At 35.8% G+C, this 14,417-nt stretch overlaps 1 protein-coding gene across 6 annotated transcripts in view; it reads right to left on the reverse strand.

The window, feature by feature from the left end:
* The window catches only part of ADK (adenosine kinase), a 299,664-nt gene that overhangs the window by 141,008 nt on the left and 144,239 nt on the right, over positions 1-14,417 (reverse strand). For all 6 annotated transcript variants that reach the window (XM_072869325.1, XM_072869324.1, XM_072869328.1 and 3 more), the window contains one exon: positions 13,505-13,613. In XM_072869325.1, the coding sequence (XP_072725426.1) occupies positions 13,505-13,613 (109 nt within the window). The remainder of the gene's footprint in view (positions 1-13,504; positions 13,614-14,417) is intronic.

Genomic DNA, 14,417 nt, shown 5'->3' on the forward strand with positions numbered 1-14,417 from the left:
TGCTACTCTCTAATCTAACTGGGCTGAAATGAGGAGAATGGGGGGAAATGTGGCAGTGCTCTTCCTTCCTTCCTGACAATATGTCACTCACCACCAAAATATCCCATACTCTGTCAAATGGTATGAATTATTCTCCCAAATGGGGAAACAAAAGGAGACAAGGATGACTCTGACTTCAGGTCATATATATATTGACTGTGATTCAATTATAGCTTTTTAGCTAGTATAACCACTTATAGCCTTCAGCTTAGAAAATGGAATTCATGTCCTGGGTGGCATGCTAGGTGTTGCCTTCTACATGTGAAAGTCTAACTCCACCCTTGAATTTTCTACTTACTTACAGTACAGTCAGAATTAAAAATTTTGCCTTCAGGGCAGATATTAACTGTTGAGTCTCTTTCTAGATGATAATACAGGCTTAAGACAATTACGGTTTAACAAAATCTATTTTCAAATCTAAAACCAATAGCTTGAACACTGTGGAAAACACAGTAAATGCTCTGCCATGGTTCACAATTGTGTGAGCTGTACTCTATCATATTAATACTATTATAATTTTTCTGAATATAAAACTTTAAAGTATGTGTATTCTTTTTATGCAAAAGAGTAACAAACTTAATGTTATAACATGCCCAGGTGCATTTTTTCCTAACGTCTAAAGATTTATACTTTTCTTTTTCACCCCTAACACTTTTGTCTTACTTTTCATTATTGTTCACATTTTTCTTCTCTCACTAGGTCAAAAATCAAGAATGAGAGGTGCAAGCCATGAATTTTTTTAACTTAAAAGCTGCAATAGTAAATTATCCACTCAAAGGTCCTCCTAGTCCAGTATGGCATCCCAACAGCAGCCACAAGTGGATGTCTAGACAAGAGTAAAACAAGAGAAGCACATACAATACTCTTCCAGCTGCCAACTATTTTCAGCTTAGAGGATTTGCTACAGAATCTACAGTTGCAGAAAGACTCAAGTACTCTTCTGATACTCTTCCCTGTCAGGTCAGCAGTGACATGACTGCTAGTGATATAAAAATTAGCAGACGCAATCAGATTATCTATTCATTGTTAAACTAACTTCCAGAGTTATACCAGTCTCAGTTTCCTCAGTTACATGATTTCTACATATCATTCTAAAGTGTTTTTGCTGCTGTACCCCTGTCTTCCAACCTATGACACCACTTCATCAACAGAGCAGCCAATAATCACTTATTTTAAAAACAAAATTGAACTTAACTTTTCTTACAGATGAGATCAATTCAACCTAGTGGGGGGTGGGGGGAGGAGAGAGACTATTCTAGCAAACAGATATCTCCAAAAGACAGCAGCATGCCTGTAATTCTACATTCTATAAAATAGGATATTTGGTTAGGGAGCATGACTGAAGTTTAATATAAAATTGATGTGCTAGATGGACTGAATAAAGTAGAGAATGTGCCTCCAATTACAGGGTTTTTTAATACCCTTTTGTGATACTTTCGTACTAAATGAGAATATTGGATGTTTTCTGTTGTTCCTTTTACCACCGTACAACACTTGGTACCAACTCTGCAATTGGGCAGATTACTACATGGACATTTTTGCTCAAAAGAAAGGAAATATGACACCTGCTTTCAATTCTACTGACATAATTTTATCATCATACCAATAAATCTAAGGACTTATTAAATTCATATTCTGAAGGTTTGGAGGCTTTGTCATAGAAAGAAGTTCAATGCTTTCAAAATAATTAGAATCTGATGATTTTATTTAACGTATTTACTGTATGAATGTTCAAACATTTGATTCTGCTGCAATACAAACCTCACAGTATTCCGTATAGGAGGCCATTCTAAAAAATTTTAACATTTTCTGTTCCTCTTCCATGAACTACATTTTACACTCCTGCTGCTACTGAGAAATGCATTAAAGGCAGGTCACATGATTTCCCTCCTGTCAACAAATGATGGCTCAATTAGGCAGATAAGAATCTACAGCCCTCAGCAGAAACTCTCTTCAGCCCATTCTCAGCTGTGTAAAGCAGCACTCAGGGACAGCACTGGTTCTGGGGAACGAATACTTGCTATCCTTTATACACATGCTCATTCAAAATTTCTCTTCTTCAAAGAAAATTGGATCCTTCATATTGTTGAAAATTTTCAATCACTTATAGTTTGGAAATTTTTTTCTACATTCAGCTACAGTTCGTGATTAAAATCAATAAAATGGTGAGGAAATTTAATTTTAGCACATTACTCTACTAATTCTAAATCGTCTCTAGGAAATAAGATATCCTAATAAGTAAATGAATAGCAACTCTAGATTTTGACTCTAGTCCTCAAAGGACAGGGGAACTTCATATTTAACAATGAAATGCATTCTTACCTCACTTTACTGTGATCAAGTGCCTTAAGAACTCCACATAAAAAGAGTGCCAATGATAGTAAGCCCAACCATAAATGCCAATGTTCTCCTGGGTGCTCTCAATGGATCAGGTTGTTTCTGCTTCATTCCAATTACTCACACCACCTTCCATGCCCACTACCTGCCATTGTTTTGCTGAATTTCTTAATTTTAACCCTACTGTGAAGAGAAATCTATTAAAAATACCATGGTCTCTCACTTCAGGTTATGCAGAGCGCGTGAAACAAAATTCAGTACCTCCCTTCTTTCTCTCATTTCTTCCATTTGTCTCTTTCTTTAAGATTTTATGACTCTTTATAATGCTTAGCCTTTACTTTTCACAAAACACCTCAATGTTGTTCAGCACCAATTATACTCCATATGGTCTTAAAAAGACATGTTCAGAGGCATATGCTGAGGCATATTTCATGCTAAATACTGTTAACTGCTGTTCCCCACCACTTTCAAATATGCAGGAAAGTATTGTTATATTGCATCTGGCAATACTATAGTTGGCAAAAAACTATTAGGAGCAGTGGCATTCTGCAAAACAACTTCAGTAACTTTAGCATAAAAAGTGGTAACAAGACAGATCTCATCTACAGATCTTCAAGAGCTAGACATTATTAGCCACATACTAGACATGGGAAACCTTGTGATTTATAAAGGGCTTTGCAGTATCTATGGACTATGGACTCAGACTATGGTCTGAGTATGCTGATATTTTGCCCGAGAAGCTGCCTTATTTAGAAACATGAAAAAAAATCCCCATTGTCCTTAACCAGCATAGTCCTGCCAATAAAAACTTTGGTGCAAGTATGATTAGTCTGGGAAGGTGAGAGCATTTCTGCTGGCATAGCAGCTGTTATAAACTGTCTCCACATTAGGGTGCTTGTGCCAGTGAGAAGTGTAAGTCCCCAGGAGGATTTTCCACAGCAGCTGCATCAGCAAAATCCTTCTATTGTGGACAAAATCTAAGTGCCCTTAGCTTTTGTTTAAGTCAAAAGTTTGCAGGGATTAGTACTGGTGTTTTTATCTTATTCATATTTCTAAAATGATGTTTCATCAGTCAAGCCCTACCTGCTACCATGATGGTCTGGATATGCCTTCGAAAGAAACAGTGCCTACCTCTATTTCTGCAACTTAGAAATTTCTTTTAAAACAGCACTCATTGCTTATTCAGATAATTTAGGGTTTCCTTAAGTATTCTATCCTTAATTAAAGGAAGAAGGAAAGAAAAAAGGAGGATCTTCTTTCCCAAACCAGAGAGTCTGAAGCACGTTTAGCAAGGAGGTGACCCAGCACACTGCTGATTGAGCATTAGCCCCATGACTAGAAGGTTTAAAGCCACACGACAAAACCTGCTCAGCTCTGTCTTTAGGGCACGGTTTTATTCTTTAAAAAGAAACTCAGAAAACACCACAAAGACCTCATCTAAAGCAGATGTCCCCTGAGAAAGGGGAAAGGTCTTTTCCTCTGTTGCACCAAGGCCAATCCAGGATCTGTTTTATGTCCCGTAGCCTCTTTCAAATGAACATCCAGGACCTGTTTTTGGAATCAGTCAATTCATTTTTCAAATAAACCCAAGAACAAACAAGGCTGGCTGGACTCAGCCCTTCTGCCTCCTAAAGGGCTAAAGAATCTATCACAAAGTTGTAAAAAGCCCAATCTGCAAGGCATATTATTAACATGTTTAATATGTTATCACTGAAAATCTGCACAGAAGCATTTTGACAAAATATGTTTTTACTCTACGTACACAATTGCTAAGCACAGTGTAGCACACAAATTTACTTGACACAGATTTTTACGATATTGATTAGCTATGTTGTAAAAACATTTTTACTTTTTAAAATAATTGTTGCTTGCAGAATCAAAAAGTAGCCTTCAGGTTCTTATCCTGCTTGCAACCCCTGCTATTTCAAAACACCTGTATTCTACAGTGTAGATCAATGCCGTTCAGTATGGTTCAGTTTTTGAGCTACGAGGAAGCATATATGAATCCTCTTGCACTATGTATACATATTTTAACATTCTATAATTTTAGTGCAAAAGTTACTGCCTTTGAAATAACAAGCACATGTGATCATTTCAGAGTGCTCATTTCAAAGCAAATCATTAACCATAACTTTGTGCAAGGAAAAAAAAAGTTTTGCATTTTACACACTTAAACAATAAATGAAACTATAATTTCAACTTCAGATCACGTAGTGAGCTACCATAAATAGCTTAACTCAGCTCTCAAGTTACACACATGCACATAGTTTTTGCTGTTAAAAATTAACCTTCTTCATGTAAAACAGAGCACAACTGCTGTAGTATTTATATGCTGCTTTCAATGTGGCAGTTGATGACAGACACAAAGAATACATATTCCAGGGTTATGCAGACTACAACATCTCCACATGTTAATGATATCAGCTCCTTCAGAAGAAAAGTGTAACCCCAAATTTCAATCAACTGTACACAGAGTGGTGACTACCAATTTATTACAAATTTTGGTAGTCAGCATCCAAAATAAGCAAGCTACATCAAATTAGAAAAATTGATAAATTTCAAGTTTTAGTCTTTAGAACAGTCTTAAATTAATGATTCTTTTTAAACCTTATCAGAGAAGTACTGAAATAAAAAATAATTCAAGACAGAACCAATACTGTTTCAGTCAGAGCTAACTCCTCCATTTGCTGGTGCTTTAGTTTTGAGACTTTGCTCTAACAAAGTTGACATGGTAACAGACAAAATTCTTGTGCTCTCATAAAGAGAGCATCTAATAAAGACTGACATGCAAGAGGACTTGCAGTAAAAATTTCCCTTCAAATCGACTCACCTCACCCCTTACAGTATGAAGGCTTCCCTTTTTAATTTACATTTAAATAGCGTGTTAAGTCTGCCCAGACTTTACATATTATTTGAGACTCAGTGTCCCTAAAGGCAGAAGCATCTGGGAACAGAGGTGTCTGCAGTGGTCTGCAGCCAGAACGGCGGGTCCCTGTCCCTGGTGGCAGAGCTGGCCCTGGTGAACACCTCTTCTCACCACTCCCCAGTCTGCTACAAAGCCCAACTCAGCCTTTGCAGACAACTAGCTTGCAACCAAGAGATTGATTTAGTATTTCAACAGTTTTACAAATTCTACTAATGAAATAAAAGCATGCCCCCCCCCGCAATATACTTTTAAGAGGGTAATGCAATCACAACCATTATGTCAATGAAAATTACATGCTGGGTTTATCTCTGTAGGTATCTGTCAAATGCAAAGCGCACACAACATTTTTAGAGTAATAATGATGTTTTATCATTTTAATTACAAACACTTTGAAAAAAATCCCTAAAGTGTACCAATTGGGGTGGTCCGAATTAACAGTAGCTTGATAGCCCAAGGGTAGCAAAAATAGATTGAGCTACCAAATTTCATAGTAGTTATAGCAGCTGTCTTCCTGCCTCAGGGAACCTGGGTATTTAACAAAGCAGACAGCTTGGCATTGGCATCTGATTAGTAATGTGGGTATTGTTGGCCAGAATACGCGTGGTTCTATTGTTTCACTGTTTGATTAGGAATTTGGAGAGCTATAGCATCATTTAGCTTTTATAGTTAGCTTCTGTATGTTCATTTACAGGTACTGTAAAAGGATATTTTCTCACTTATCACTTGCTGCAAGTAGGGAATATTGTCTTGAACATGATCGATGAAACATGACAGGATTTAAATGTCAGGGTCAGTTGCCTTCCCATTTCTGTGCCAAAATTTTGTTGAACCGACTGCATAAGTTTTTCCTAATTGGTGAGAAAAGTGAATAAGGTGAAAGCTTGTTCTTCCCTTACCACAGGATACAAACTATTTGGAATTTAAAATCATTTTAAAACATCATTTATTCCAGTTTAACATTACAAGGGAAAATGTCTCTTCACAAAGGAAGTCTCAGAGGAAAAATCCAACTGTTAGGGTTTCTGGGAGAGGGGGATTGATTTTTATTTTTCTAATCCCACAGTAGCCTAACAGTTTGGATAACCACTGGGGGTAAGAGAATCTCCAGTTCAAAACCAATCTGCTTAATGGTAAAAATCTTAGTTAACATGCTTTATCTAAAAAGGCTTGGTCTTGGGGAATAACCTTAGCACAAACAACAATATTACTGAGGATTGCGTTTGAACTTCATACAGCCCAAAAGACCCCCCACGTGGCTCTTCTCTCTTTCGTTCTTTAAGTATACATCACAAATTATTGGTGCTTGTTGGCAGAGTTCAAATCACTGAACTCATTGCAAATAGTCTACTTCAGCTAGAAGTACATTCTTTTACTCTATCAAATCCATCTGAGGTAATAAGACTTGATGTTTTATTCAACAGAGCTGAGGAAAATTGTTGCACAATAGGTTAATTCAAAATGGCAGCATAGAAAATGCATCTGTCAGTGGGGATCAAATTACAGGGCAAGCTCCTCTCAATGCTTAGAAAAACAAGTCTGCAGCTCTACAGATTATGTGCATGTGTGTGTTTAAAGGGGTGGGAAAGGAGCTAAATATCTGAGCTAACCTCCAATTAAAGTCAATCATAAAAACAGCCAATTTAATGAGTACGGATTTCTTTGGGTAATTATAACACCAACCACTTTTTTTCTCCCTCTCTTTTAAATCTGTAATTCTGCCTTCTTGTTATTGCTTGCTTTGTCATTAATCGCCTCAGGAACTTGATTTCCTAGCAACAGACTCTGCCACCAAACATTTGGCTCCTGTTCAACATTTTCTTTGTGAAAAATGGCACTGCTATTGCCGCCTGGCTGTTGCAGCTAGACTGGCTGTGTAAGTGCTCTAATAATGCATTCTTCTAAAAAGCACCCCAAAATCACATGATAAAAGGAGCGATGACTGAGCTTCACTAATTACTGTGCTGAAGAAGCATATCTGCAATTTAAAGGCTACTGGGGTAGGAAGAGACTGACAGGAAAGGAAACATGTATATTCTTCATATAAATAAATACAATTAAAACAGAGTTGAACATTTAGAAATAAATACTTTTACAATGTTAGACAGATTCTCATTAATTTTCTATTACGGAAAAAAGGAGGTACGATCTTTCTTAAAAGTTGATAATGCATTTTTCTGCGTAAAGTACACAGCATTAATCTTCAAAGAAGGACATCTTGAGGATCAAACTTTGCAAAAAAATAAGAAAAAAGTTTCTAATTCACTTTTCCACATAAATTACTTGAGAAAACACTGGCAAAATTGTCTATGTATGGAACGTTATACCTGAAATGGTAGCATAATGCACACCACACCCTAAATACATACAGAACGACATAACACATGATGGTGCCAGTTTAGACAAAGCTCTTTTTCGCATTTTGATCAAAGAAATAAAGCTGGGAATTTCTGTATTTATGAGAGAGAAACTATTTTTCCCATATTTGTTTTGGAAGCCAGTAAGCAGCAGATTTGCTTCCTGGTTAGATACAGACTCTATCATCTCTCCACAATGAATGCATCACAATTCAGCTATAACTTCCAGAAAACACAATCCCTCAAGATGGTGGGTTTCAGGAAGGCGATGTTATCCCAGGCCAGCAAAAAAGGCCACAACTAACTGTTGCTAGCTGCAGCTTCTGCTTTACGGTTAACACATTCAGAATGGTGTTTTCCTGGCCATAAAACCTATTCATTATTGTGAGAAATAGTTTTGCATGTCAAATAGCATACTTACTGATGCCAGAGCACTATGGCAAAAGTTATCAATGGAAAAAAAGCTATTGTGGAGTTATTCAAACAAATGTCTTTTTTAGGGGATATTTTGATTCCTGCCAGTGTCTATGTCTCTCGTTTCCCATGATGCACACACAGGCCCAGCACATCTTAAAGAAAAAAAAACCTATCACAATCCATTGTAAATTATCATACTCATCATAGCAGTAAATTACAATAAAAATGCCTTCACTGAATATGCCTCTGAAAGGAGGAAACAGCACAAAAGAAATTTCATTTATACTTACATTGTTATAATAATCAGTATTTTTTTCTCAAGTAGAATAGCCAAACCCCATGTAAAATACTGTAGAATGTTATTTAAGCTTTGCTACACATTGCTGACATCAAGCTTATGTTTTGACAGACTCATGTTGAAACCAGATAATTCCACCATCAAGCCCACTACACCACCACAGTATCTCTCTGCTTAGACAAGCACTTAGGCATTAAAAGAAAATAAATATAAAAATACCACGGTATATGTTGAAACATACCAGGGTGGTTGGAGCTTTAAAAACTTCTCCTCCAGCACATAGGTGTGTTACATTGGGTTCATTATCACATGCCACAACATGACACTTCCTACTTGAAACTCAGCCCAAGACCAGAATACCTGGTCTTGATCAGAACTGTCATTAACAAACTGCACTTGCCATAAACTTTGTAAACACAAAAGAGATGCTGAAGGTGGTGAATGTATTTTAACTGTGGGCTAACAAATCTAAGCAGTATTAGAAAATTTTATGCTTAATGTGGTACAACTGAAGGGTAATCACCATTGAGAAATTTCTATTATTTGCTACATGGAAGTAGGAGAAGAGAATGCTTTAAACTTTTACGGATTGTGAAATAACAACAGCCCATGAAAAGCTGACTGGGTGAACATGTTATCTTCTCTGAATAAAGGGTTGTATGGCAATACTCAAAGTGAGCAACCCAAAATTCAGCTGCATAGGTCCTCTACTCTCTACCTACAACAGGTAGCACAGGAGCTGAAGCTTTCAGGCACTGTAAATTCAAAAAGCAAAGACAAGGGATCATAATGCATAAAGTACGGTGTAAAAATGGTCCCACATCTCTTTAATGAACACAGATAAGCAGGAGCATCAGTAATGCCGTACATATATAGAATGGCTAGGAAAGAAGTCTACGCAGAAAAGCTTTTTAAGCACACAAACTATATCCACAAAACACATATTCAAATATAGTCCCTAAACAACAATCTACTATTCTCCTTTGTACAGAAAAGAGACAAGCATTTTATTAAAGGAAGATCTGTTTGGTTTTGGGGAGCTACTTAACTTATCCATTCTAAGTTCAGACTCAAGTTACTACAGATTGGGAACCTAACTGCAGTCAATACTGACATTTCATATGCTTAGCAAAGGAAAGTATTTAAGGAAAAAAAGAAAAGAAAAACTGAAGCACAGAAGGAACTTTCAAGAACACATTTATTACTTCAGCACCAAGATAATATTAGCATCAAATGACAGTGTTTCACCCACCTAATGCCTCCAACTGCAAACATTAAATGAATGCAGCTGTTGGACTGAAGAACAAATTGCATAAAGCTAATAACTGGCAGAAATAAGGATGGCTAACTGGAAAAAGGGAAAACACATCTGGGAAGGACCACACTTGTGGCAATAATGTTCAAATACAGGCAAAAAGATAAAATTCAGCTGTCTGTATGAGCAAGCAGCATCAGTTGTCACAGAGTTAAGATTTCACAAGGTTAAGTGCAGCTTTTAATGAAGGAAAGTGTTTTCTGCTTTTCCATTTTCTTCCCATTATGAAAGGACAAGTGCAAAATTCCTTACTCACATACAGTAACACAGAGGTGCTAATTGGAGTCAAATGACAAGTAAAATTCTCCTCAGTTTTTCTGCTCTCCTAAGTAACTCTTATCAGCAGATTATTTTTTTAACCAAAAACAATGACAATAAAAATATCTTTGCATTCCAGGCCTTCATAAGACATGAAAATTAATAGCTATATACTCCAATTTGCATTAAAAAATGTTAAAATGTTTGTGTGCAATGTCAAAGAAACTGAGTACCAGCAACTCCCATAGATTTCAGTTGGAGCTAAAGACATTGATGATCTTAGAAACAAAACAAAAAACCCCACAACACAAAAAACCCACAACCCAATACATGTTATAGAATTCTTAGAGATGCCTACATGAATACAGTACTACCATCAGTTTATTAAATGCCTCTGAAAATAAGACAAACAAGGTTCCCAAATATGGAGTTTTATCACCCAAGTTTGTTTTTATCACCCAAGTCCTGACAGAAAGCATAAATTCACAGAAAGAAAGAAAAAAGAAGAAAGATGAAAAAACCACACACACAAAACACAAGATTATTTTCATGTCAGGTTGTGTCCCATTCACAATTTCAGAGACAGAATGACAATGTTTAGTGTTATCATAACTCTCAACTTATTCTGAAATAAGGGAAATGTCTGAGGAAGAGACATTTTCTAGCCCCAGTAGGAACCAAATAAAATCCCTCACAGTGAATTCTAATCAGACACCAGCAGCACAGCTAGCTGATCCACAGCGAAATGAGGATGACAGACTGGAAGATATGATGTCAATGGTAGAAATTACTGCAAGTATATGAATTATATCTGGAGAAGGGAAAGAAATTGCATAGAGTTTGACAGTACATGTAATCTATCCTAAATGATACAAAGTAGAGTAATTTTAAAGGATTAAAATACACATTCAAAGTTTACCATCTTTGAGAAAGCTGGGGCAGCCTCTGTATTTTGCTTCTATCTGTGATTTACAGGGTCCTATTCTTTCCTAGTCTTTCTCCAATTTGTCTGCCGGATCTGATTACCAGATGGCTAAAATAAATGTATTGTATTCATTCATGGTAACAGAAGTTGTCTTTAAGGGTTCTGTCACGGCTTCACTATCTTTTCCTTTGTACCTACTCCTCCCTCAGTGAATTGATTAGATTTCAGAGCTAAGTTTCATCTGAAGGCCATTCTGCTGAATGCTGCATTGGAAAGCATATTATCTATTCTAGGAAGCACATACAGATGACCACAGGATATCACAGACCTGTCCTAAAGCAGCAACTTCCCTATTCTGCCAAGAAAATAGATCGTTTGATAATCTCAGGACATGGATTTCCAGAATAAGTATCTGTCACTAACATACATTCTAATGCAATCCAAGAAATAGGTGACAGTTGGGTAGAAAGAAGGAAATGAAAAGCAACATATGCACAGTGCAAAGCCAAGGAAGGTAACAAGACTAAAGTGAAGACAGACAACAGTAGAAAAATTAATGACTCAGCTACCCTGTACCTCAGGAGTGGTAATCGTTCACTACATGGTTTTGTTTAATCTGGTAAACCACTACAAACCTGCAAGTAAAGAAGCTAAATGAAAGAAAAGGGCATGAATGCACTGTAGCATGAGGGAACGTATACAGTTCTACACATTGTCTCTTTTCCTTAAGTAAAGTTACACATGCAATCTGTAATCTGAAGCGATAACACTGTCCTAGAAATTTCTTAGATGAACCCATCCTTGAGTGCTTTTGCTACAGGTGTAGCAAATTCTACAAAAATTGCTACAGATTCTTTACCCAACAGATCTCCTCCTGCAATCAGATGTTTCCCTAATCTGAATTCCATTTTGCAAATATCTAATACTATTTATTAGCATGTCAGTGTTATTTATTTATCTATTAACATATGCACATCTTGGGTTTTATTTTCAGTTTAGTACAATAATTCTCTGTCTCTTAGTCAAAGTTTGGATGTCATAGAACTGGCATCTGAAGAACAGCTTTTAATATATATGAAAATAAGCGTAGTGAACCACCTAGTCAAAATTTAAGTAATCAAACTGACTGAACACAGAAGAGTGGCTTTGGAACTGAAATAAGATGAAGGCTATGTCTTAAAAAACCCAAACCTGTTTTTCACCTCATATAATATTCCCCACTTTTCCTGAAGCATCTCCACTAAGTTTAATTCTTCTAAATTTTATATTGGAAGCTTCATTGGTAAATTTTATATAAGCATGGTAAAATTAAAAAAAAAACAAACCACCACCACAAAACACACACAACACAAAAAACCACCAACAAAAAACCCAAAAAACTTACTGCAGTATAGCTTTTGGTAACATTTGTCACTCCTCTTCTTTATTTAAACTATACTCTTAGCCTTTCAATATTTTTTTAGCCAATAGCATTAATTCCTAAGCATGGCATTTGGAACAGACTGAGGTATAATTATTGGAAAATAAAAAACTCAGAGCACTTGAAAAACAGAAATAAAAAAAATGAGTAGACAATGCACCTACATATTTTTTTAACTGCAGCACAAACATATGGTCATAGCAGTGGGATGTATCCTGAGAAGGTTATAAGTATTTTTTGACTGTTATAAAGGGGCAGTCTTGGCCGTACACAAGAATCAATAATAACCATGTAAAGCCTACAGCAGTGCACACTAACAGGCTGTAGGAGAGGAGACACTAACACTAGCTAAAAGAACGAACTGTATTTTCAATGAACTTGTTCCTCCTGGATAATCAATTTTTTACACTTCTTACCAGCTGTTCCCACATAGCTCAGGTAGTGGAATGGAAGCAGCTGTCATACAGAATCCATATATTACATGCATGTTATGAGGTTTTAATCTGTCATAGATGTTTTATGTTTGCTAATTTTGATCAGTCATTTCAACTTGAGAGCAAGATGAAAACAAATTCACCACTTCTATTTAGGAAAGATGTAATCTACACAAATACACTAATCTGGCTTGATTCATTCTCTATGGTAAAAAAAGAATACTAATTGTGAAACTACTAATGCCCCATCCTCAAAACTCCTTTATTCCAGAAGTAAGATTTCATCATTAAAATCAGTTTGCCCCACCGCCCACATTCAAGAGATTTGTCACAATCATTGTTTCTGAAATATTGAGTTATAAGGTGCCATAGTAATTACTATGGAATAAACAGCAATTAAGATTGTTCACACAAATAAGCTCAAACTGTTTGCAGTGAATAATTATGCTAATAGTGTTTTTCTACATAATTTGTGCATCCTTCACAACAATTTACTAGAAAATGTGAAATGTAAATTTGATGCACTACTACAAAAGCTCTGAAAATATGTTTAGTTCTTATGATTTTTTCCCACTAATTTAAGAAAGCACACAACTAAAACATACTTCTACATTTGTACATTTAAATTCGAAGAAATCAAACCATGCTGAAATTGAAGCAGTCATTTTCTTTCATTGTATTCCTACGAAATCATCCTAAACCATATGCAACAGACATGCTCACTGCTTAAACCTCACAATGTTGTAACAAATTTTAGCAATTTGAAAGAAGCTGAACTTACCGCTATATAATAAACTTTGGCCTTTTCCACCAACTTCCAGTTCTTCTCCAAATCAAGATGCTTTTCCTTCTTATAGCAATTAGCAGCAGCGAGGTTAGCTACAAGAGACCTGAAAGTGATTAAGAAACAGGCATTAGATCCTCTTTAACTAATGCTACTGTAAATTTGCCACAAAGAACAAAATTTCTCAAAGATAATCAAAGATCCTAAGGAACATAAAAGCAATTAACAAAGATCACTATAAAACACATATATGTTATTTGACCATTTAATAATATTTAAATAATATATTTTAAATCATATATTAAATAAAATTTAAATTTAAACCATATATTAAATACTGTATTTTAAATCCAGCTACATAGTTTATGTAACCTATCACCATTCTACAGTTCATGTGCCTTCATTTGCTTAGAATCACCCTTTGTTGAATTTTGTGATCAACTCCCTCTGCACAGTATAGCATCTGCAGATTTTAATTAAAACTCTTCTAGTACCTAACACCTAAAGGAAAGTAGCTACTGCAGTTTATCTTCTGAAAACTGTTTTCTCTCACTAGAAACAAAAAGTTGATGGATATGTGTGTCTTGCCTTTATCATTTTCCAATGAATAGTTATATTATTTGAAAAGGGGTTTGCTTGCGGTTTTTTTTCCTTGTTAGGTTCGTATTTTCCTTTAGCAAATGAAAAAGGGTCACATTGCTACTTTTAGATGATGAACTGTTAAAAAAAAAAAACCACACCACCTTTGGCTTAGCTATGTATTACTGGAAAACTACCAAAAACTCATTTGTACTTCATTCTTTCCTAACAAGTTATAACACAAGCCATGGGACACAACTTCCATTAGCAAGAACAAAAATACTTGTATCATATTTACTTTGTTACATGTAAGATACATTCTATTTTCAAT

This window comes from Ciconia boyciana, chromosome 8 (assembly GCF_034638445.1).
Source record: "Ciconia boyciana chromosome 8, ASM3463844v1, whole genome shotgun sequence".
Taxonomy (NCBI): Eukaryota; Metazoa; Chordata; class Aves; order Ciconiiformes; family Ciconiidae; genus Ciconia; species Ciconia boyciana.